General features: G+C 35.3%; 2 protein-coding genes across 3 annotated transcripts in view; one reads left to right on the top strand and one right to left on the bottom strand.

Annotated features, from left to right (window-relative positions):
• Positions 1 to 1,462: 1,462 nt before the first annotated feature.
• LOC149903245 (tripartite motif-containing protein 3-like) lies at positions 1,463 to 17,534 on the top strand. Of its 2 annotated transcripts, XM_090108401.1 has the most exons (12): positions 1,463 to 1,985; positions 4,185 to 4,294; positions 4,742 to 5,379; positions 5,460 to 5,700; positions 6,383 to 6,545; positions 6,958 to 7,134; positions 7,897 to 8,000; positions 8,429 to 8,514; positions 9,285 to 9,443; positions 9,693 to 9,825; positions 10,200 to 10,450; positions 10,820 to 17,534. In XM_090108401.1, exons 1-11 carry the CDS (start codon positions 1,966 to 1,968, stop codon positions 10,445 to 10,447), a joined length of 2,079 nt encoding a protein of 692 aa, XP_089964527.1. In that variant the 5' UTR covers positions 1,463 to 1,965; the 3' UTR covers positions 10,448 to 10,450; positions 10,820 to 17,534. The 2 variants fall into 2 exon arrangements, with proteins under 2 accessions (XP_089964527.1, XP_089964529.1); XM_090108403.1 differs by lacking the exon at positions 4,185 to 4,294.
• Positions 17,535 to 20,927: 3,393 nt separating this feature from the next.
• The window catches only part of LOC149903244 (transducin beta-like protein 2), an 84,059-nt gene continuing 78,237 nt past the window's right edge, over positions 20,928 to 26,749 (bottom strand). The window contains exons 5-6 of the mRNA XM_090109104.1: positions 25,187 to 25,369; positions 20,928 to 22,572 (exon numbers count right to left, since the gene is read on the bottom strand). Coding sequence (XP_089965230.1) covers positions 22,346 to 22,572; positions 25,187 to 25,369 — 410 coding nt within the window. The 3' untranslated portion in view covers positions 20,928 to 22,345. The remainder of the gene's footprint in view (positions 22,573 to 25,186; positions 25,370 to 26,749) is intronic.

Genomic DNA, 26,749 nt, shown 5'->3' with positions numbered 1-26,749 from the left:
TTCGTTGGAAAGGTCTCGGGTTACGTGAGGTTTATAGCAAAGAAAAGGTGTCTCTGGTGGCGAAGCGGAGTTCGCGAGGTTTGCTAGTTATTGTATAAATTGATATTTCTCAATTCTCAATGTCTCATTAAGATTAATTAATAATAATTGTTTGTGCATCATGTCATTGCCATAAACCATAATATATTTTCTAGGACCAATCTAGGACAAATTTGGTAATATTATTATTTTTATTATGTTTCTCTGTTCCATAATACTCGGGTACCACCAGAAGGACGGTACCCGGATCTTTGGAAGGCTTACGTGGGGACACGGATCCAACACGCAGAGGCCCTTTCGAGAATTTTAATGTGTTGTGGGACTCCAGCCGCAGCCTGCCCATGACTGCACTATAGAGATACAGCCCTAGGCAGTCCGCGGCCGATGTAGGACTATTGCAAGATAAGGGAATAAAATAAACTGGGCTATGGAATGGGATGTTAATGGACCGGAATTAAGGACTATGGAAGACTATGGCACCTGCCTTTCTACTAAGATATAGCAAAAAATTGTTGGCAGGTGGTGACTCGCCCTCTCACTGTATGGGCCCCCGAAATAAGTCGCTGCAATAGTGCGACAAGGGGGCAACATATTGTGAGCAGCTAAGGGTGGAGAGGCGTCCCTGGACTTTAAACTACGATCACGCGCTCCCTGAGGGTCCAGCATCACGTGCCCACTCGCCACTTACGCTTCGCATCCACCCTTCGAGCTAAAAGCTCTCGCGACTCCACTCTGGCCGGCCGGTTAAGGCAAGCCAGAGGTGGGGGTCCTGTCCTCGTCAGGCTTCACTCCGACCGGCCGGTGAAGGCGAGCCGGAGATGAAGACAGGGGCCTCCCCCGGGAGCACTCGGTTCCCGCGGGGTCGCTACTCCCCGACACCCCGCCACAAGGTGTCCTGCGGGTTGACTGATTGCACGGGTGGAATATCTATTGTCACGTAGACAATAGATATTCTAACCGTGGGCGATGGGGTCGTCACATCCCTACGCCCTTATTTTTATTATTATTAATTATTATTAATAATTATAATACGGTGGTAATTATCTTGACATCCTACTTATTATTATAAGTGCGAAGTTTTTTTTTCTCAGAAACTAAACGCCTAGGCGATTTATACCATTACAAAAAGTTAGATAAGTGGTCAATCAATAATTTTCTGTCTTGAGAAAAAAATCAGCTCGATAGACCGATATTGAATCCTATAGGTACACATATGAAACTTAAATTTGGGGCTAGTGGTTGCCGTGCTGCGAGGTACGCACCAAAGCGAGAACCAATACATTAACCTTACATTAACTCTAGAATATTTGAATTTATTTCACACGCAGATTTATAATCGACGCCAACAATGTTACAAGAGTAAAAATTGATTCCAGAATGTTGACATAAGTCAGAAATTTGACAGTTGACATTGACAGTTCAAACGAGGGTAATGGTAGTTGGTTGACACAAAAATACTTTTTATAAATATTTGGAAACAAAGCTGTATTTATTGCAATTGGTTATCACATTTCTCTAAAATGAATATGTAAGATGTGCAAAAATGTGTGGAATATAAGACATTACTCCCAATAATCATATTTATACGCTTAAAATATAACATCATATCTCTTTCTTTGTCGCGAATACTTTTCTCATAAATATCGATCGATTACGAAAGAGTTTAGTTGTGTATTATTGTAAAACAACAGTATATATACAAATGAGGGTTGTTATGAAAGGATTCATTACAGTTATGTTTTAAGTTATCGATATAACGCTGACTTAACAAAATAGAGGAATGCCTAGTAAAATAACAATCAGCATAAATAAACACACTACACGATCGACTATTTTTGAAATGTATCCGTATTTAAAATTGGCTGAATCTTAATAATGATATAGTTATACCTAGTGTCCTGTGTGATTGCACTGCAAATTTCGTCCATGTATTGTTGCTCATTCCTGTAAGTATATCTATTTATTACTTTTGTTTGAATAAATTACATGATTTGTTTACGAATTTGCCGAAAATAAGTAGTAATATATCATTGTTGGTTCAATGTAAGTGCCTCAACAGTTTCACTTAGATATCCTAAAATTATAATAAATACAACATAAAGAATAACCAGAATACTCTTGATTAAAATTAATTTGATTTCTAAGCTTTTCCACAAAACAAATAAAATTCAACACCATGTGGCACACCCTGCTAATTTATTGATAAGTATATTATTTGCTTTTTGCATTATTATATTAATTCAAATTATATAAAGTCCTAATATGAAAACATACAAGTTACATGCTCTTAAAAATTGGGTACCTAATATAATTATGTAGTTTATTGATTCAATTGAGACAATGAAATAAATCACGGGCAATGTGCTGCAATTGGTGATTCAGATGTTTAAAGCTTTATGTACACACATTTTGTGCCTAAATCATTTAACTAAATATCATGGTTGAAATTTTCATCAAATACATTGATAAATTCAATATTTAATAATTAATATATTAAATTTAGCACAAATTTCTATTATCAATGATAAATTAAAAAATGTACTTTTAATCTCTTTTTTTGAGTAATAGAAAAATAAATTTAGCAAATGTTTTCTATTAGTTGATTTATATTTTGAATAGCATAGAAGTTATGTAACATATATTGTTTATATGTACCTATATTTACAATGATATAAAATCTTGTAGGAAATCTTTCCTAATTTACTACCAACTACTATTTACTTAAACCAATATCTACTACACTATATTAATTATTAAGTATCAGAATATTTCCTCCAATACTCAGTCAAGCCCATAAACATAAAATACCACAAAATGAATCATTTCCTTTGTTGCTATAATGGTCACTATTTTCCTCTTGCTTATAGTTCATACAATTAAATACCTATTGCTAATATCATTTAATTGTTACACTGAAATAGCTTTTAACTTGCCTTCCACTGATCTGGAATTATTGTATATATGTATTATATTGATTACATAAGTGTATCAGGTTGGTTTCTATTGAAGTAATAAATAATGGAGAATTTGTTAAATATCTGGTATTTATTTATGGAACCTATTATATATTATATACTATTTCATAATAATGTGTTCATTGTTTAATTTAATTGTAGATTTATGGTTAAAAAATGTATTATGGAAAAAGATTTATTAAAATAAAAACTATATTATTAATACAATATCTATTATGAAATAAGTTTAATTATTACACAGTCTCGCATTTGTATCCTTTAGTCATTGCATATTATTGATTTATAAAATACAAAACAGTAATGAATCATACAATAATAATTATTAATTATCTATCACATACATTTTATAGTGATATCTGTTATAATTAAATATTTCCTAGCCTTGAAAAGTAAATACATATTATTTATTACATGTCAGGATACTACATCTTGTTTTATTTTTAGTAGTTCGTAAATAACTAGATATATATATAAATGGACAAAACATTTTAACAATGTTTTAAATATACTAGAGCTTGCTGTAATCAATAATAATCTTATATATAAAAATGAATCGCAAAATGTGTTGGTAAGCGCATAACTCGAGAACGGCTGAACCGATTTCGATAATTCTTTTTTTATTATATTCCTTGAAGTACGAGGATGGTTTTTATGTAGTGAAAACGTAAATATGTACCACGGGCGAAGCCGGGGCGGACCGCTAGTATTTAAATAAATAGTATAAGACAAACATGCAATATACATACAATTAAACACAAGCTTACAGTCTTCATTATCACTCATAGGAAGCAATCAAATGATTTTTTTTTATAAATATTCTTTATAAATAATAAAAACCCAAATAAATTTTATAATAAGTGGAAGTCAAGTCAACTCTTGTGATCCAACTAAGAATAGGATCGCCATCTTATTTCAAAAAAATGTTTTAAGACTAAGTTAAGCTAATATTATAAAACTGAAGAGTTTGTTTGTTAGTTTGAACGCGCTAATCGCAGGAACTACTGGTCTGATTTTAAAAATTCTTTCGGTGTTAGATAGCCCATTTATCAAAGAAGGCAATGCGGTTGAAACCGCAGAGCACAGCTAGTAAACCATATTTCAAATGCAATATGGATTTTATGGACCTTTCTATTCTTATTTGGACCGCATAATAATGTTTCACTACAACAGTTCACGGCTGGGAGTCGGCATGGCGAGCATGAGCTCCACGCTCGTCGAGACGGTCTCCATCAACTATGAGGACTTTAACGAGAGCTTCCTCACCTGCGGCACCTGTCTGTGTTAGTACACCTCATTTTATATGCATGTTACACTGCACTGTAGTTATGGTATGACCACAGATGAGTAATAGAGATGTGCATAGATAATATACAGACTCTTGTGGTAATGACTTAAATATTGGTATTTACCTCTATTAGTCTGATGTGGTTGCACTATTTAAGCAAGTTATTATGTATGCAATATTTCAAATTCGAAATTTCTTAATGATACTCCAAAATGATGAGATAAATTAATAAAATTTAAAATTTGGAATATAACAAAATGTTTGCTCTTTGTGCTAGTTTCATTTTGACACGTAATATATTTCTGTCTACCCTCATTCTTCAAAAAATATTGTCTTACAATCGGTTTTTCACATCATTAAACTTAGGTACTAAAAATAGATTCTAGTGACATAGTAAAATTAAAATAAACACTGTATTAACTGGTTTTCGTATCGATTACAGGTACATACGACGGAGGTGAACATACCCCGAAGCTCCTCCCGTGCTCCCACACCGTGTGCTTACATTGCCTCACTCGCATAGCCGCTTCTCAAACCAGGGACTCCGGTAGCTTTCGTTGTCCAATCTGTCGCGAACTCATCACCATACCACGGGGCGGGGTGCCAGCCTTACCTCCTTCGTTTCTCGTCAACCAGCTACTCGATTTAATGGCAAGGCAAAGACGTGAAGTCATACCCCAGTGCAGTTCCCACCCCGGTAGAGAGTTGTTATTCTGCGAGACGTGTGATTGCGTATTTTGCCGGCATTGCGCCGACGGACCCCACAGCGACACCCCATGTGATCACACCGTAGTGCCGTTCTCGATAGCTTTAAAGAGAATGTCTGAAATACTATTGTATAGAGCCAACGAGTGCCTCAGTAAGCTAGGAGCGGCGCGGGAGGCAGTAGCTAGTGAATTGCGACGGCTCGAAGCCGCTGCGACGGCGGCTGACGAGGCGATAGATAGACACTTTGCTGAATTGAGAAGCGCGTTAGATAAACGGCACAATGAATTGAAGTCTGCCGCAGCGGCCGCCGCTACGCATAAACGGAAACTTCTGGAAGAGCAGTTGAAACTGATTGACGCTGAGAAATCTAAAGTTAGTCAGTTTTATTTATTTGCACATATGCAAATTTAAAAAAGAAAATCTTTAAACACGTGTTTGTGCTACCGTTACAGGTAGAAGCGGAATGTTCTGGACTCCAGCAGCAAGTCGAAGTGCGTGAAGTCAGTAGTCGAGCTGCTGCGCTCGGTGCGAGGTTGGGCGATGCTGCAGCGTTGGCAGAACCGAGGGAAAATGCCTTTCTCGCTGTGGACTTTGCACATAATGACGCGCAACAGAGGTTGTCCGAAGCTTTGGCTGAACTGGGCAGAGTTAGGACGAGTACTACGTTCCCCGGGTTGTGTACTTTGCAATTAGGTAAGAAATATATATCTACATATTTAACATTTATATACAAGTTATAGTAGTTGTGACCACTATGACCCTGGTTATACTTTTATGAAATGTTCAAAATCTTAAAGACAATCTTTCTTCATCCCTTTAATTTCGGAACTGTAACACCATGTTTTTTACATTATTTTCTAAACATATAAAAAATTTCATTTCTGGTATGGACTATGAGCAAACTGAAAACTTTCTTAGACCATTTAAATAATTTTACAAACTCACTCACAACATCCATCCTATCTCATTCACTCACAGAAATTTATTTCAACTAGAAAATTGTAATTGTAGTACATAATATTATGTACTATGTAGTTATTCGTAGTTTTTTTTATGTCAGAGCAAGCAAAGGAGCAGGTGGGCCACCTGATGTTAAGTGGTCACCACCGCCCATAAACACTTGTAACACTAGAAGTGTTACAGGTGCTTTGCTGGCCTTTTATGGACAAATAAGCTCTTATCTTGAAGGCCCCAATGTCGTAGTTAAGAATTTACTTCTGTATAAACTGTATAAATAGATGTAAGCTGGAAGAGACTATTTCTCCACATCACAGGGAATCCTAGCGTGGAGATTAGTGCATTGTAATTTTGGGAATGTTTTAGTAACAATATAGATTTTAATTTTTTTTTTTTTTTTTTTTGTATATTATTCCAGAATCAGCATGCGTATGCGGTCTCGAAGTAGTGGTATCACTCCGCACAGTGGACTACCACGGCGAGGCTCGCAGTACGGGCGGGGACCCGGTGACCGCCGCCGCTACGTTGGATGATGCACCGCTTGCTTGTACTGTTACTGATACTGATACTGGGATTTATCGGTGAGTGCACATACACTTACGTACACCCACGCATACATACGTATTAGCATACACACACGCACACATACGTACTTGCACACGAATACGCACGAATACGTACTCATGCACACACGCACCGCGTACGCATATTACGTGTGTGCCAGCATACGTACACAAACTGGAAAATTTTCGCTTTTTGACAAACGTTGACATGATTTTCTTATTTATGTATTTAGTTTAATTTCTAAATGGATAATACTTGCATAAAATCAAGAAAATACTATATTTATTTAGATCAACAACAAATGATATATAATCAGAACACGTGGGTTAAAGAAATACATGCTTTTGCCCGTAGTTTCAGTTTTGCGGAACCAATTCATGATACAGTATAAGAATGCGACCAATATTCCATAATACACGTATATTGCAGTATAACAATGCGGCCATGGAGCGCAGGCGCGATCAGCGTGCGCGTGCTCGTGTTCGCGCGTGCGGTGCGCGACTCACCGCTGCGGGCACACGTGTTGGCCCGAGCGGCGCCCGACCGCGTGTGGGGCGCGAGGGGCACCGGCAAGGAGCAGCTCAGCCAGCCGGTGGCGCTGGCCAGGTACACACAGGAAAAGAAAAAAAATAACACTACCGCTGGCCACTTATTACATGCACGATAAAGAAAAAAAATGAAATGACTCCCTAGCCCATGGAGCTGGCCAAGTGTACACACTAGAAAAAAAATGGTTGTCTGTAAAGTCGGTTTACTGACGATAGTTGAACGTGACAACTTCCGATTGTGCTTCTTTGTCGTTCGTTCCGCGCTCTCGCTTGCACTTCAAGCACATGGAACGCCTCAGAGCGAGGTAACGCCGCATGAGTCATGTTTTTTCGTGCCTGCAACCGGCTCTATCGAATTATAAGACGTTGTCACGTCAAAAAATAACACTACCGCTTGCCAATTATTATAGTGTGGTCAGAAAAAAGAAAAAAAAAATGACGCAGTCCGTCGCGCTGGCCAGTATTACACGCACAATGAAGAAGATTGTATTTATCAGCCAGTCCATCACACTGGCCACACAGCATACTGGCCAGTATAACATGCACAATGAAGAGAAAAAAAAAACATTTTTTAAGCCATTATGTCGTGCTGGCTGGCTCGTTCAATGAAAAAAAATATGGACACAAGCATTGGCCATGATTAAAATTCTTGCAAGTAGGAGGCACAGTTTCATGTAGCATCATGCTGACCGGGTATTAACACAATAGACTATTCTTCCTAATTATAAAAATAAGTTAAAAATTACAGAAAATGCTGTAAAAATACAAATTCACAACATCAATTTCCTAACCTAACTTTTAAATTTATTTGCGTTACCAGATGTCCAAAACGTCGCGAAATCTACGTGTTGGATGCAGGCAATTCGCGAGTGAAAGTGTTGGACGACGAGACGTTTGCATTTAAAACTCATATCGTAAATGAAGGTAAGATTCCATAAAATATAAATTATTTACTCTTAGGGCCGATTTTTCAATGCTTGGATAAAACTTATTCGTCGAATAATGTATAAAACTACCATTTTAAAAACGTATTCTAATTGCCCGTATTTGACAGTTTACGTGATATTTGAATATTATTGTGTAATACTTTATTGGACGGATAAGTTTTATCCAAGCATTGAAAAATCGGCCCTTAAAGATACCATAGAATTTAAGGAATAGAACAAAATATGTTGTCTCATAAATTTGACTTACAAAAATCATAGGTAGAAATCTTTATCTTCAATTTATAGCGAGTATAGTGCTTTTACTTTTACACTTTGTCGTTGGCATTAAAAATTAACAATAAGAATAAAATCAGGATTGCGATTGCAGTAAATAATTGAAATAAAATAAAATTATATTGTCATTAGGTCTAGCCGGTCGCAGCTGTACGGGCATCGCTGTCACAGAAGAAGGCGTTGTTGCTGTCAATTGGCGGACCAGAACTGTCACAGAGGTGATAATTCTTCTTATTTACTTAATTATAATAAAATTTCACTATGGAATGCATTCAATGAAAGATAAGAAAACGTGTGTTTGTAAGTGAAAACATTTGTAACTTAGAAAGAGATAAAAGTTTGCAGAACAATATCTATTTCTTTCTAATGACACAACTAACTGACAGACTTTTTTGCACCAGATCGTCTAGCATCTTTATGTTATGCTCTATCCATATTAGAATCGTATTTACTTATCAATTATGCAGCAACAATTATGCAGTACCGAGCTAATAAATTCATATCAATAATATAAAAATAATAAAGGCATGTACATATTTGAAAATACTTTTTCAAGTATTTATGAATTGCATTTTATTTCACTAAAATTAACATAAACTTCTAAATATATTTTTAAGCTATTGCATAGCTTCTATCGCGAGCCTTGAGCGCGGGGACCGAATCCAGAAATTTAGTAACGAAAAACCTCACGCTCCCCACTCTGACGAGCGCGGAGGTGTGGCTTGAAGGCATAGCATGCAATAGCTTTACCGCGGCAGTCCCCGAGTGACACACGTCTTTTTTTGACGTGACAACGTCTTATAATTCGATAGAGCCGGCTTCATGCACTAAAAAACATGACTCATGCGGCGTTACCTCGTTCTGAGGCGTTCCGTAAGGCTTGAAGTGCAAGCGAGAGCGCGGAACGAGCGACAAAGAAGCACAATCGGACGTTGTCACGTTCTACTATCGTCAGTAAACCGACTTTACAGACAACCAATTTTTTCAGGTGAACATAGACGGCACAACACTACGGACCATAAAGTCCGACCGTCTTATAGAGCCCGTGTGTGTAGCGGCAGATGTAGTGTCGCGGCGTATCGCCGTCGCCGATAATGGCGCTAGGTCTGTGTTCGTGTTCGACAGGCATGGGAATATTGAGCGGGAGGTAAGCTTTATGTCATCATTATTAAAATTATAAACGCGAATGTGTTTGTTGTTTGTTTGTCTTTCTTTCATGTTGCAATAGGGTGATTTGATGATATAGTTTTATGTCTAGGGTGACTTCGGCTCCTTTTTAAAGCGGTAAAACATATTGTCATACCAAATATGTCAAAAAAATATTAATTTATGTGTTTCATTTGTTTGTTATTTACATGTCTTTATTTAATAGTGTTTTAATAAAGACTTATTCCAGGTTGGCAGTGGAAATCTAGGTCTGGTTGGTGGTCTGGCTCTGACAGAAGACTTGATTATCATAGCAGATGTGGCCGTTAGAATCTATGATGCTGAGGGGAACTTGCAGACCATACTCGCGCCAGTGCCTAAAGGTATGTACATCATAATTATTATACTAAAATCCAGTGTGTTTTATAAAAAATGTAGCATTGTGTACTGGGTAAAGATATATATGAATTAAAAATATAGCATTGAATATAGTTAAAATATATCTTACTTGTATAGTAGTAGTATAGTCATTTTTATGTCAGTTTTTGAGTAAATTACCAAACAAGCAGAAAATCGAATCTTTCAGATTAATTAAATCAGGCATTTTGCAATAAAAACAACTAAATAGCAATAAATATATTTATTTTTCAATTCTTACAACCCAAAAATGAACATAATAGAGTACCAGATAGCAAAATTTCCCCAAAAATTTCTATCAAAATGTCCCACAAATTATTTTTGTCTTCATTTTTTTCAGGTCGCGGAGGCTACGGAGGCATAGCCTTAGAGCAAACTCCCGACGGCCTGTACATAGTTTGTGCTCGGTCTATCAAAGGGAAGCCCGCTCTAGTGGTGCTGGAGCCCCAGGGCTCCGGTATTGTAGCGGCGTGTGAGCTAGCGGATAAGAGGCCCCGTAGGGTTGCCGGGTTAACGCTATTGCCTAATAAAAAGGCGCTTTTGGCTGATCTTGCTGGGGATTGTCTGCGGTTACATACGTATTGGTGAATGGTAAGGTATTTGTTCATAGGTGAAGAGAATTTCCGGGTACACATTTGAGGGATTGAAAAGATCCTTATTGATAAATGGTGCGTAAGTGTAAACTATCGGACAAAATAATATGTTTTAAACCAAACGCAGTCGAATTCAGTTAACGCAACGTTAGTTAATATACAGAAAATATACTATGAGAAATTTGCAAATACGACCAGTATCAGTATTGAAAATTTTCTATTCTTACATTGAAAGTCATTAACAGCCAGTTTAACTACTTCTAGATATATAAATACCAACATTTTATAATGTATATGAAAATATAATTCACAACTTTTAACTAAGCGATATTTTCGAACATACAGGTCATTCGACTATTATTTTCAGATGGCCGCGAACGAATGGCAGAGCCGGGAAGGTGAATGGTGAACGAATTTCATGCTAGTCGAATATAACCGGGAATCGAATGTCGGCCATAATCTCGAGCTACCAAAGACGTGGCCACCACACGCAGTGCGAACGGGAATGAGATTCAGAACCGCATCGTTTTGAGTGCAGCAATTGTAGCACGCGAATTACGTATATACGAACAGAACGGTTGATGAGAGTATACAGGCTTATCGCTGTTTGGCTATCTCATCCAGTCAAGTAAATGTTCTTCGCTATTAGAGTTAGCGATTTGTCACTAAAGCGACCTAATATTAAAAGGTTAGACTTCGTAATATTATGAAAGTTTGATTTGCTTTGAGTTTCTGAGTTAATAATAAGGGAAAAGTTTGTTTTATAGAAAAAAAATTGTCTCATTCGCGTTCACACGAATTAGATGTAGTACTTACAGTATTTATTTCGCATTAAGTTTATGTAAGTTCTCAATTTTATGTCTAGTTAATTTTTCGACTGATTTTTCTGTTTTTTTTTTTTTTGTAACGTGGCATGTTTTGTTTGGGTTATGTGTCTAGTCTGTTAAATCGTGAAGAATGGATTAGTGAAAGTTATTTTTATGATTTTAAAATAAAACGGTTTATCGGTTATAACGGTAAATCTTTTTAATAATTTAAATCTGATTTCGTCTTGAATCTTATTTGAATAAACATTTATCAAGTCAATCACTTTGTTACTTGCTAGGATTTGGTTCTGTTTCAGGGCGCACACATCGTATTAAATTATTAAAATATTATTGAATCTCGAAAAACTAAATATCTTCATGAATAAGTATTTATTTGAAAGTGTAAGAAAACGAAGCAACCATTTATAAAAATAAATTGTAGAGATAATGTCCTGTTATTCATGAAATTTGCCGCTCTGAAACAGAATTAGTATCCAAGCAAATTTGAGACTTAACACTTGCGGAATAAGGTTCAAATGTACTTACGTGGAAACACGTACACTTAAAAAAATATAAAAAATTTGGTTCGGACGAGCCGTGGCAAGATCTGATATACGTGACAATATGAATGGTGTCTAACTTAAATAGATTAAGTTGCAATAGTAAAATATAAAGTTTTTTTTTTTACTTTTTTTCAAATTTATTACGAGATATGTTTTTTTGAAAGACTCGAATGTCATGTTTATTAATTTCTGGCGTTTTGTGTAAATTCTTGTATATTTTTGTTTAGAATTATTTTTGTCCTCTTTATAAAACAATACTTACAATTTACATGTAAATGAGTAGATGAATTTCCGAAAAGAAATCGCATCGAAAACAAAATATCTCGAATATGTTACAGTCAAATCCCGAAACACAATCTCTTCGCGGAAGGACTGGTTTATCTTAGGTTTGGTAAAGCCATCGGGCAATCTTCGAAATACATTTGAATTTCACTTTTTTGACTGAAGTCAGCAGCAGTCTCGGGCGTAGACGAACGGAGAATTAAGACGCCTCAGCTAGACAACGATTTATTTTTTTGGGCTTTAACAAAGTCATTATGCCAGTCCTGAGGTTTGACCAGTCCAACCTACAAGTGCCCCAGCTTCGGGGTTTGACTATAAGAAATATACTACATTTTCTATTCAATTCCACATTAAATGGTGTCATTAACTTACTACTACTAAATTAACGTAATCCATGCTCAAGTTTTATTTTGAGCAGTATCATTTACAATCTTTTACATATCTTCAAATTATCGCTAATATTAGTGATAAATTAGTGGCCATTTTGTATTTAATTATTTTTTTCAAAATTTATCGAGTTCTTGAATATCATTTTGTATAAAATTAGTGCCATTAATATAAAAAAGTGCTTTATATATATAATATGCTTTGTGTATTTTTTTACTTCCATCATTAATAACTACTAGATACAGCTATCAGTGACAAAAAACGTCCTCACCAAAACTCTACCTAGAGTAGAATTTTGGTGCTTTGTAAATCCGACTCTAATTCATTCAAATAAGGTTGAATTTATTTTGATGTATAAACATTGACTGCTTTTGGTTCGTTGTATTTTACACCTAAAAGTAATGTTAATAAGCTTGATTTTGCTTTAATTTTTGTTTCTTTCGACTAGAAATTACATTTGAGGACAGTTTTAAGTTCATTTTGTATAGGATTGTGTATCTAATTGTTATTAGTGATAGAAGATTTTTTTAAATATTAAAATTCGAGAAAATATTTGAGGGTATCTATAAAACCCATTCATATGCTGTTAAATTTTTCTTAATATCAAATATCATATCACACGAAAAAGTTCCAATTTTCGTAGATAAATCTATATCATTTTAAAACACCTAAACATAATTTTGTTGAGGTGTACCGTGTATAGGAGGTGAAAGAAAATAATAATTTAGACCAGCCTAGATAAATGGGCTCAAAGATAGGTTCATAATTTTTTTGTAAATATGTCATCAAATCTTTGATATTATTTTGGATTAAAACAGCGATTGATAAAAAGTAACTGGATTTATCATCACAAGATATCATTTTAATCCTAACCCTATGTCGAAATATTTATAAATGAAAAAAGACGTGTGGCACTCGGGGACTGCCGCGGTAAAGCTATTGCATAGCATGCCTTCAAGCCACACCTCCGTGTCCGTCGGAGTGGGGAGCGTGAGGTTTTTTCGTTACGGAATTTCTGTATTCGGTCCCCGCGCTCAAGGCCCGCGATAGAAGCTATGCAATAGCTTAAAATATTGACGTACAATAAACAACTAGAATCACAAACGCCTATGAAAAGGTCGTTAAAATATTCGAGCGACGTTGGGTAAAACAGTCATTGAAATTAATACTTTAGTTCATCGTAGTAATGTTCAAAGTCTATTGTACCACTCATAAAAAACATTCGTAGGAACAGCTGTTTTGCATCGGACAATTTTTGAGTGTGATTTCCAGTTGTTTATTGTACGTAAATGGTGAAAACATAATGAGAAGCAATTGGTATTGAACATTAACCGATCCATACACAACAACTATCATAGATTATATTATAACAAATTCGAGACCCCTATAAAGTGAATGTCCATCTAACTGATTTGATATAAATAGAAGAAAATGTAGTATCGAAAACTACATATAAACCTTGAATAGCGTAAATATAATATGAATATCTTGAATATCTGAAAAATTGTATATAAGGTAACCTGTAAAAAATATATCCTCCAATAGGAAACATTGAATTATCTTTGTATAAATTTTGATTTTATTATCCTAGTCTTACGAAGTTGGCGTGAGTTAATAAAACGGAATATTTAAAAAACTCAAGGTTTTTAGAATATTTTCTCATAGTTCATAAACAAATATCAAAATCGGTATCATAGGAAACCGCATTTTTTAAATTACTCCGTAAATCGTAAAGTACTTGATTACAATTTATCCTACGGAAGTGTATCATGAAATGCTTTTGCAAATTGAAAGTCAATTTACCTAAGATGTTTGACCATGCAAACCATCCCGCCTTTTCAACAATATGAAAATGTATGAAAATAATTTGTTATTTCAAGTCATGGTTCATTCCCTGGTTATAAGTAATGCTTGATTCATCTCATTATATCTTTGGCTATGAAAAAACGAGTGTTAAAACCAAAACATCTTGCTTTATTTCAACCGCCTTCGTAAGACATATATGTATTGTCTTTAAAAATAAGTCTTGTAAAATGTAAAAGTTATTTATTTATAAGCTATCGCAAAAGAATCATGTTTGTTTTTTATCAAGATGTATTAAAGTTATTTTTTTCGTGTATTCTTCAAAATGGATTCAAATTTACGAAACTTGCAATGTATATTTAACTACATTAAGTATAGCGAATCAACTTTATATCCAGTAAAAAAAATCAAATAAGTCATCTTAAATTCATATTAATGTAATGATTTGACCGAAACATAGCACTTCAACATTAATAAATTTGTCGACAAGCGCCTCAGACTTCTATCTCAATTCTATTATGTCTAAATAGCAGATATACCTTATTTCATATAATAAATACGAATTATTATATAGTACAAAAGTAACTAACTCCACTTGTGGTGACATATGTTTTGTTAGATCTGAAGTTAAAACCCCGAAACATGAAACTGTTTAGATTCCTTATGTCCTTAACACTAGAGCGCACGCGCGGGGGACATAGGTCACCCAGTGCTATATATTGCTAAATATTTTTTTAAACAATCGTGCTTGAGTGTTGTTGTCTCAGGTATTCCCCGAGTACCAATCACCGGACATTTTAGCAGCGTATCAGCTTCCTTGGTGCAACGAAGTGTACTCTGCGAAAATATAAAAGTACATGGGTGACGCATGTCCCCCGCGCGAGCGTTCTAGGAAGTTTTTGAAATCATACAATTACGAGTTAAAATCAAGTATACCGCTTTTATTTTTACTGCTCTTATGATCAATTTATACTTTTAAGAAATTATTAATATATGGGTAACTAAAATCGAAATAATATACTCATATTCGAGTGCTAGGACATACTTATTTTTTATCCATACTATAATATTATAAATGCGAAAGTAACTCTGTCTGTCTGTCTGTTACTCAATCAGGCCTAAACTACTGAACCAATTTTTATGAAATTTGATATGGAGATATTTTGATACCCGAGGGAGGACATAGGCTACTTTTTATCCCGGGAAAATGACGCAATCCCGGAAATCCCACGGGAGCGGGAACTATGCGGGTTTTCTTTGACTGCGCGAGCGAAGCCGCGGGCGGAAACCTAGTTGAAAATAAAATTTTATTGGATAAGAACAACTTATTCTTAAACTTTATAATTAGATGATTATTTTTACCAAATTTGTAGTTTCCAAAGTAAAAAAAAACTGATTGATCACAATAAGTAATAAATTAGTTACTTTTCACAGAGGTTTATGTTTAGCTCATAATTTAAGTAAAATGAGAAAATATTGATATTTTTTTTGTTTCATCACTTAAAAATAAAGTTGATTCATAAATAAGTACTTCGTTTACTATTTTAACTACGATTTTTATGAAAAAAAACGTGCGTCGTATTGGGTGACATATGTGACCCACGCGTGCACTCAAGGAAAATTTTAGGCGCGAGCGCTCTAGTGTTAAGTTAAATGTTTTGGGAGCAATTAATTTGAAGCACCTCTTAGCATAGTGTCTCCCTTCTATCGTAGTTACCTTACAGTTGTGTATCACCGATTGTTATTCCGCTATTTTTAATGTTCTGTGTTGTCTGTTGTCGTTTTCCCATAGTTATATAGGGTCAATGTACCACTAGCTGACCAAGCGCCAATACATGACCGAAATTCAAATATACGCGCCAATTAAGAAAATACGGCAGCCCCAGATGATAGTTTATTGTTTTTTCTATAAAGCAACATCATCTATAAAATAAAAACAAACCTTGCTGCCATTGGTCAGAAATATTGACATTTTTTCAACACTTAAGTAGGTGCCCCGTAAGTAATCACATTTTTTACTAAGAGTTTTTTATCGGGAGTTGATTGGGAAATCTTAATTTATCTTGAATGCAATCGATTACTCTTTATACGTCTTGTTATAGGCATAATGTTGAACCATTCTGTTATAGACTTTCGGCTTCATTTTTGGCATGAACAGTTTTTCATGATTTTTAGCGGCCTGGTTATCTTTTGGAGCAACGAAAACAATTTTTCGCCTATTGTTGACCAGTATGGTCAGCTCTTGGTTCTTTATATTTTGCTAAGAAAGACTTGCTTTGGTTTGTGCTTATACCTACCTAATTTAACAAACCATATAAGCCGTAGTTAAGTCATAGCTTTATGTTGCATATTTCCAAAAGCTGACCACCGTAAGATTTTTATACCGAACTTAGTTGGTCAGGTTTCGGGGCCGAGAATATTATTAACCTTGAGTTGTCCACTTGATTTCCGTGACCAAGTGGTTTGATTTCATCAACCTATCTTTATTTATTAAATAATATATTTATTTATTAAACAAAACTAATGTTCGAAGAAGGACATTTTGTCCATTTTGAAAATGGTCAACTTTTAGAGTAATGATGGTCAGATATTGGTGATCAGTGGTCAAGTAATGGTGTTTTTAGCAGAAATAACTTTCAGAGTAGTTTTCATAAAACCTTTGAAGGTTATCAAATTGATATTAAGAACAATAGTTACAGTGAGTATTCAATTATCTGTGTCCCAAAAATAACATTGAACGTAAAACAAATAACCCGTTTTTTATATATAGCTAAAGATAAAACCGCTTAAATGGTCAACTAGTGGTACATCCACCCTATTTACCACTGTTTTAATCGTCACAAATCATCGACACTGCCTTTAGGATTTACGTGCATTTATATAAGCCACAAACACGGAGAATTTACTAAGAGTACAGTGTAGCGCATCGGAACGGCGATCGGTACAAACGTATTTGTGATCGAATCATTAAGTAGATATTGTTAAATAATAATTAATAAGAGAGGAACTCATCAGAAGTGGCGGTTTCATACTTCGTCCACACGAGAGATTGTATTTTGGCATGAGAATATTTTTGCATAGACAAAGCGATGGAATTGACTGTAAGCTCATGGATACATGTATTGTATAGTTAAAGTGTATTTAATGTTTATCAGAGCTGTGAAACTGTACTTAATCACAGAGTATCTCAATAATGTTGATTGTCACTATGCAAAATACAATAAAGTTCAATTTTACGCGACCTTGTGTTTTATTTTTTAATATCATCACTTACCTATTAGTTATTAGCGGAATGTGGTAATGAATGGATAATTGAATTTTATTTTAATGAGATCAATTTCGCTAATAGTTTAACAATGGAAAATGCGCGGCGCTGCGCTTCGCCATACCTGCGCCGCGCCGGCCCTTAGGGTCAGCTCACACCGAGACGCGACGCGGCGCGACGCTGCGCGCACATTTTTCATAGAGCGACTCAGAATATACTTTATTCACTACACGAAAAGATACACATTGCTACGCCGCGAGGCACCTCGAGGCGCAGCGCTGCGTGGTGCAACGTAATCTGAATTCTCACAATGTAATGTGTATCTTTTCGTGTAGTGAATAAAGTATATTCTGAGTCGCTATATGAAAAATGTGCGCGCAGCGTCGCGTCTCGATGTGAGCTGACCCTTAGACTATGATTTTCATGGCGCATAATTATTTTTGGGGAATTATAAAACGAGCGAACAAAAAAAAACTTTGCGACTGATGATGACATACTGTTTTAATAACTTGAGCGGTATGAATTTGACTAAGCGAAAAATTAACTAAACTGACGACGAATATTGATTTATAATAAAATCCAGAACGAGCTTACAAAAAGTGGATTGTGATAAATCCATTTCAGATATTAAAATTTTATCCGAGCGACTGCATTACTAAGTGAGCGACTGGAAATACAGAGAGGGCAACTTCAATATTAAGATAGATTCGATTTTTCTAAGTGAGGTTATACTTAGCGAACTATTAAAAAGTTCACTTTGAGCAAAGTTTTGTAAGCTGCTTTATTAATGATTATTGGTTACTACTTACTGATATTCTATTTGAGGGCTTATGTTTTTTTTATTTTGATACGCTTTTTTAATGAAAACTACAGATTTTTAAATGCGCGCGAATTCGAATGGGGGCGGGGCGACGAATCGACTGGCAAAAAGGATCGTGCGACTGTCCCGAATTTTTCAATAGATATGTATGTGTCGTGGCCATATCGTAGATTTGCTCATTTCATGAAATGGCCAACATAGTTTGATCGTCGTAATCGTGTCGATTTGGTCATCGACATTTGGCCAGATCGTATAAAATATCTTAGAGAGTCCATAAAACATTAAAAATTCAGAATATTTTAAGTTAGTGCCGCGGTAGCGCCGGCGAATACCAGAAGAGAATGTTTTTTTCAATAGAAAACAGTTAGGTTAGGTTAGGTTAGACTTTAATAAACAACGCACGAGCCGAGCGAGCAAAGCGAGCGTGCCGCGGCAGCGGCCGGCGAGTGCCAGAAGCGAATCGCTTTTAAAAAACAAACAAAAATGGTCGCATTTCATGCATGCATATTACTTTATTTTTACGGAGTTCATTGTTTTATTTAATTACCCTTATATTTCAATAATAAAATTGCTCAACTAACTAATAGAATAGTGTTTCTTCAAATAGTTATTTCATATTATTTTTATTTTTTAAATGTGAGCTCATTATACTCTGATCATTAGTGTATTTTTCAAAGTGGTTTATGTATTCGAAACACTTCATTTAAGATAAAATACCGCTCAGTATAAAAAATACATTTGCCAAATATTGAAAAAAATGCAGGACGTAACGTTGACACTCAAACAAATATTAGGTCGCTCAAATATTATGAAGCTGCTCATTTTGTATTTTAAGTAACTCAAATTAATGTTTGTAAGTTGCTGTTCTGTTGATTTCTCGTCACTCGAAGTCAGTCGCTCACTTAGTAATTCTATAACCCAAATTAATTAATTTTGACACTTAGAACTGTAATTTACAGTCACTCGTTTTATTGCTACCCATTATTTTTTAACAAAGAACTACCATATTACTACGACGACGCGGTTGGTGCAGTGGTAAAGTAACTGCCTACTGAGCCGACGGTCCCGGGTTCGATCCCCGGTCAGGGCAAATATTTGTGTGATGAACTCAATTATTTGTTCTTGGGTCTGGGTGTTATTATCTATATATGTATTTATTAAATATTATATTTATCGTCGCCTAGTACCCACAACACAAGCCTTAATTGAGCTTACTGTGGGACTAGGTCGATTTGTGTAATAATGTCCTATAATATTTATTTATTTATTTATTTAGAGGTCCCGAACAGAAAGAAATGGCAAGATTGGGATTTGTGAGGCGCGCAGACGCGCAGTTGCATATTGCAGTAACATGTACATATAGATCTTTGTGAAAAAATCTAATAAATATTTTGAATTTATTTTTAAGAATCAATTAAATTTTAAACTGCTGCTCAAATTAATCAGTATCACAATTTGGTGTACATACCGATAAAATAAACGTGTAAAAAAATCACGGTGAATTCGAATGAACGGCGTTAAGGTGGGTATCGACTTCGCGCTCCAAGAGGTCGAACATTGGCGCGCGCTCCAGCCGCGTGAAATGGATACCAGTTTGGAACGCGCGCCAAAATGTTCGTTGGAGCGGTCGAACGCGGAGCGGTCCGTTCCGTCGGGTGTCGGTTTATTACCGCGCATCAAACGTGGCGCGCGCGCCAATGGAGACGGGTTTGTCGTATTTTTTGTGTTTGTTGCGCTCCGAGTAATAATTATTATGGATAACCAAAGTTGCCGTAAATTAATTCAGCTATATGGTACGAAAGAAGTTTTGTGGAACAGTAAAATTTCTTCGTATCATAATAAATCGCTTAGAGATCTTCTCTGAGCGATTTATTGGTTGGAGAGAAATCAGTAGTGAAATGGGAGTCCCTGTGCCGGATTTAAAGAAAAAAATGCTGCTGCTGCTCGTACACGACTAGCTTCCATGATGAACGGTCAAACACTGGAACAGTTGCCACGCGCGCCAGGCGCGCTTAGTTGATATACTTCAATTATTTGGAACGCGCTCCGCGGAACGCACTCTCGGCGCGGTCATTCATGGCGCGCGCGCCAGGAGCGCGAAGTCGATACCCAGCTTAATAGTATTCAGTAAACTATTGCACCTTGTTCCTTAGTTTGTAAGTAAATATATAAATTAAATAATAAGTAGTATTTAGATAAAAATAAAACAACAAATTTTAATTCTCACCTTTTATTAGTAATAAGGAGATCAATATTCATACAATTTCCTATCACCTAATTATAGACACCGACAATTTCATTCAGAAATATGATAATTAAAAATAATTACATTTACTGGTACAGAATAAAAAGTATAAATTCAGTTCCAAATGTAGATAATGAGCTTAAACTAAAAATGAAATACATAGGAACAATGCTTAAACTCGAAAACTGAAAAAACAAATTTTTATACATTAAAAACTAAACAAGTCCTATGTTAAGTAATAACACGAAAAAGCTAGTATGTATAGCACTGGTATAATATTTTCAGTTCTTTTTTTTTTTTCAAATTGACAAACATAAAATTTCAGACTCATTTCATGAACGGGACGGGATAAAACATTCAAAAGTATATTTAAATGTACAACATTTAAAATTTAGGTCCCACTTCTATTTTATCTCATATAACATAAACATACTTATATTATATTAATAACTATGTAGTACACATGTTTATCCGTTTTTATACATAATAATTCTTATGACACAACTACGTAGTCTTACAAATCTTATCATTAGGAATTCATCAAAAATACATTTTCGGTACTAAAATTTACTCTAAAATAATTATTAAATATAAAATAAATGCAAATTTTGAAATATAAATGCAGTGATTATAATTGTTTATTTTTACATCCATGATAAACATATAGGTGAAAATGATTTTTTTTGTTACCTGATCTTAGATACGCTTCAGTCAATAAAAAATACTTTAGATAAGGGAAAAAATTCCGTTAAACAATATGTTTACAAATTGACGCAGATTTTCAATTACAAATTCACACGCACATTGTTGTGATTAATACTTTATTTACTTACTTATTTAAAACTCTTAATAACCTTGAATTACCATATTATATTAATTCAGGGGTGATAAATGCAAACACAGTGTACATATTATAGTCTTACACATTTGAACTATACATACTTATATACATATATGTAAAGGTCGCGTCATGTAAAAAGAACACTGACTGAAAAAGAACATTGGCGATTTATTGGTCTATTTGGTGTTATGAGGAGGTATAAGAAAAACAAATATGTAGTTGCGAAGCCACGACTCGAGAGCCTACTTCAAAAATAAAATAAGCAGCAAATAACTTTCATGCTAAACTCGATACATGCCAAAACACACCCCATCACTTTCATCCAGCGTTCTTTTTACATGATTCGCGTTATATATATGACTATAAAATAGCCTTTTCAAATAGTAAGGTTTTAAATCATATGTGAGAACTTTCAACTTATTGATTCATATAATTACGACCAAATTAATACAATCTGGTCACAACATCCAACTTAGAAGTAAGAAATTACTTGGTGTTACTTTAAACTTATATCTCATCTTTACCAATATGTATTATAAATGCGCGTTTGTTTTTTTGTCTATCTTTTACGTTAAATTTCAATGATTTTATAATGGTATAGACTATAGAGTATAGACAGTAGAGATAAGAGTGACAAAGGATTTTTACCGCAGTGAAACATTTCAATATGACTACGCGGGCGACAGTATGGATAAAAACGAGCGCGTGTACCGAGCGCACGTGTCAGAAGTGAAACTTCTTTGGCAATATTCAACGAAACCAAAATCGTCGCATTACTCCATGACGTGACGGTATTGCCATGACCTTGGTATTTTAAACGCGCCTAAAGAAGTTTCACTTCAAAGTTCAGACATAAAGTAACACCACCTATATTTATTGATTTACTGCTTTTTCATTTTGTTAAACATATTCAGCATGTCCTTACACTCGACTATAGTCTTGTTCAAGCGCTCGATGGTAGCGGACGTCTGTTTGGCTCCCAAGAGCCGCGTACACGTGGCTATAGTAGTGGAGTACCCGCATACGTTGTGAAGTATGCGCACTATGCGCTCGCCGCACACGAACAGATACTTACCTGACGCGTCGAAAATTATGTAGTTTATTGGACCTGAGAAAAAAAATATTTATGTAGTTACAGATAATTCAATTTTTGGTGATATTTTTATAAGTAGGTACATAATTTCGAAAATTGATATTAAAAGAAATTTGAAAAGAATAGAGGAGTACGTGATAATTATAGGAATAGAAGAAATTCGATCATGCTGAGGAATTCGAACTCGCGATCTCCTGTGTGCCTTACTGTGTTGACGCCTTCTTTATTAATTGCATTTAATCCTATAAAATTAAAAACTAACTTCAAATAAAGAAGTAATGAACAAAATATTGAACGTTTTATTTATTTTAATATAAATTTTCCATTAAACTATGCAAATAAGTACAATGTATCCACTATTCACAGATACAAAATTTGCATACTACACAAATAGCTATGAATTATTTAGGTAAAAATAGAACGGTACGATTATAAATCACATGATTACCCACTATTAGTTTTAATTTGTAATCATTATCAATTGGCACTCATGACACACTAATACAAAAAGTGGAAATCTGATAATACCAATAAAATTCGCCATAAATCAGCAGATAAGATACTAGTACAAACACATTTTATATTTCCTTAGAAGTAGAATACAATTTACACTAATATTATAAAGCTAAAGAGTTTGTTTGTTTGTTTGAACGCGCTAATCTCAGGAACTACTGGTCGATTTGAAAAATTATTTCGGTGATAGATAGCCCATTTATCGAGGAAGGCTATAGGCTATATATCATCACGCGAAGATCAACAGGAGCGGAGCCACGCGGGTGAAACCGCGGGGAACAGCTAGTTATTTATAAACGTGTGGGACTTAGAACATAAGTGTACCGTTAAGTGACCCTGTTTCAAATGGATCGATGTATCGACCCGCGCTTAATAATTCACCAGCAGATAACCTCGATACCAAAATATATTACGTAGTTAGATAATGTAGAACACTATTAAAAGGCCCAACGGGCATCAAAAGCTAACCAAGGTACTCTTTTTGCTGTAAAAATAAGAGAAAGGTAGAGTTAGTTTCCTTTACGAAATAATTATTTTGTGGACGTTCTAACGCACAGTAAGCACGCAGATACTAAACGGCGATCAAATAAAATAAAATAAGCCAAATCAAACAATCAAGATCATCACAATCCTTTTCCCCATACCTTTGCAGATTCCCGAATGAAAATCAGCCTAACCCAAAGTTTTATCTATAACATAGGTCAGTGCTATTATCAACAGTACATTAGCCCTAATATCGTACTCTGTAGGATACATTAATCTTTTAGAAATCCTTAAAGAAAACAACTATAGATAATATAATATTTATTGAAAAACTAGCGGTCCGCCCCGGCTTCGCCCGTGGTACATGTTTACGTTTTCTCTACATAAGAACCATCCTCGTACTTCAAGGAATATAATAAAAAAAGAATTATCGAAATCGGCTCAGCCGTTCTCGAGTTATGCGCTTACCAACACATTTTGCGATTCATCTTATATATAAAATTCTCTTGTCACAATGTTAGTCTGCATACTCCTCCGAAACGGTTGGACCGATTCTCATGAAATTTTCTGTGCATATCGGGTAAGTCTGAGAATCGGCCAACATCTATTTTTCATTTGTACCACGGGCGAAGCCGGGGCGGACCGCTAGTTTTTATATATAAGAAGATATACCTAGACTCAATATCTAGTTAGCACACCGCGAAGGTCCGTAATTGACAAATTCAGGTCACGAGCGTGAACCGGGAACTCGCTGTTCAAACAATGACAACATTTGAATCGATTCCAAACGCATTACAATGCCAATACTACATACATGTTTAATGTGAGGCTTTTTATTATTATTGTTTCGATTTATTTATTTTTTTTATACTGGGGCAAATTTGCCTCTTCAGGGAATCTTGATGCATATCAAAAATACGCATTGACTGTTTGACCCCTGCGGCTTTAAGCCATAATCAGCCAGTATCCACGACCGGTTAGCAACTTATTTTAGATATATTTTTTAAACGAAGTAATTTAAGTAGCTGTAGTTTTCTTGTCACACAAGACACTAAAATACACTTACAAAAGCAATCAACATCTTTACATTTATACAAACTCTCAGACGTTATATTTCCACTATTTACAGCGCAACTACAATAATAACCTACCCAAAACTACCATCAAACTACCCACATTTCCCGCCCAACAAAATTTTTCTTTAACGTCCCTAATTTCCTTTAACCAATTTATATCTAAAGCACACCCCGGACACTCCATACAAAATTATCGTTTTGACAGTCACACTGTTGAGACTGCAAATGTGTGTGTTAACGCTTTATGGTTGGCACATTTGTGCCTAGCGTAAAAAAATTCACGTTTTTCTTATGAAATACATCCGTAAACAGCACAATATCTAACCATTTTCTACGAAAAACGATAATCACAAATCCAAAATAATAAATTACTTTAAGTCAATTTGATTAATGTTGTCAATCTTCGTTGCGTATCGTCCTTGCAGAAAAATGTGGACCATTTTTAGCCTGATCATGCGGGGTGAGGTAAGTGTTTAATTTTGGCGGGAGGCGGAGAGTGTCCGTTCTGTAGCTAAACGTTTATGTATTCTGTGTCTAAAGTCTACCAATATACTCACTATTATACAACCCCTGCACCGTGTCAAACAGCTTGCCCGTGTAGGTATCGTAGAAGTACACAGTAGTGTCACAGGCCACGGCGAGCACCTCCGCGTTGGGCGACAGCGCTATGCGGGGGACAGCGGCCGGTGGGTATAGCCCCGTCTCGAGCACGTGGGGCGACTCGCCGCGCGCGTAGTTTACTGGAAGAATTAGAAAATTTTGACATTTATTAGGTTGCTTTTGAAATTGGTGTTGGCTATGAACTGTGTATACGTAAACGACCGCCACAAAAGCTACAAAAATGGTTCGAAATACTAGTCTTGTAGAAAGAGTAAAGCCAAGCTGTAGCCCTGGCTGTCCTGATTGGTATATAACTCTGCTGATCAATGAATTTTCAAAATAAATATTATCTTGCTTTTAATTTTGCTTGGTACTGGTGTAAACGATCGTATTTTAGTTCTATGAATAATCAATACATCAAACAATATCTATTAAATATGAGCGGATATAAAAAGGGTAAACTTAATATTTTCACTTTCTACAAATAGTGCATAAACATCAATGAAGGAAACTCAAAACAAGTAAAATCCTATATTTCATTTTGGTTTTCCGCCTTAGTAATGCATTACAAGTAGGTAATTGCTAATTCCACAATGTGTTGAACATGAAAGTTACTATTTATAGAACAGAAACGATTGGAATATCCTGTAGAAAATGGTAATTCTGTATCGTAATCACTTGAAAACTACAAAATTAATGTCCAGAACGATATAACATGGATTATAATTCCTTGTTTGTTGCACAAACTGCGTGAAGTTTTTACATTAAACTTGCTTATTACATATTTCTCGATTTTGTTATTTTCAGTTTAATAGCATTCAAATGCTTTATTTTTAATTATATTTTTTTGAAGAATAGCTCCCGGGATCTCCGGGATGGTCGAGAGCTCAAGGTGGCCGCTTCGCCCCAGAATGGCGAAAGACGCGAGTTCGAACCCCGCCCTGTGATCGATTTTTTTCAAATTCAATCTATAAGATTATTATAAGAAAGATATTAATTTCGCACACTTGTACCAATTGTTAACTTTGTCCATCTCCTTCACTCAAGAGATCACATCAAGAATTTTCTCAGTTAACTAATACATCAGTGAATCAATGCGAATTCATCGCGGATCCACGACTGAGATCCGGCTGATTTCCATAGAACAGCGGACTCAAGGATACACAACAAGGATGTTATGCATCCCATTGCGCCTGCGCACCACGCTGCGTGCATATGAGTGTGTTGCTTTTAAATTTATATTATGTGTACTAGCTTCTTGCCCCGGCTTTGCCCGGGGTATATGTTGTTTGTTTCTAATGAAATAAAAAGTACACGTCAATAGATTTATTTAATTACTAGCTAATGCAACTCTGCCCGCTTTCAAAAGTAATTTTATTCATCTTTGCAACATTCAACGATGCTTCGCATAAAGGCTAACCTAATTACCTTATATACATATATATATTGTATCTGATAACTGATAATTTCCATATCATCTATTACTATTTCACTATCGAACACAGAACTTTTCATTTCGA

The sequence above is a fragment of the Colias eurytheme genome, chromosome 13 (assembly GCF_061535395.1).
Source record: "Colias eurytheme isolate Ceu_HAF_F1 chromosome 13, ilColEury1 Martin Lab GWU primary, whole genome shotgun sequence".
Taxonomy (NCBI): Eukaryota; Metazoa; Arthropoda; class Insecta; order Lepidoptera; family Pieridae; genus Colias; species Colias eurytheme.
Note: the sequence above shows the minus strand (reverse complement) of the source record. Positions and strands in the feature narration are given on the sequence as shown.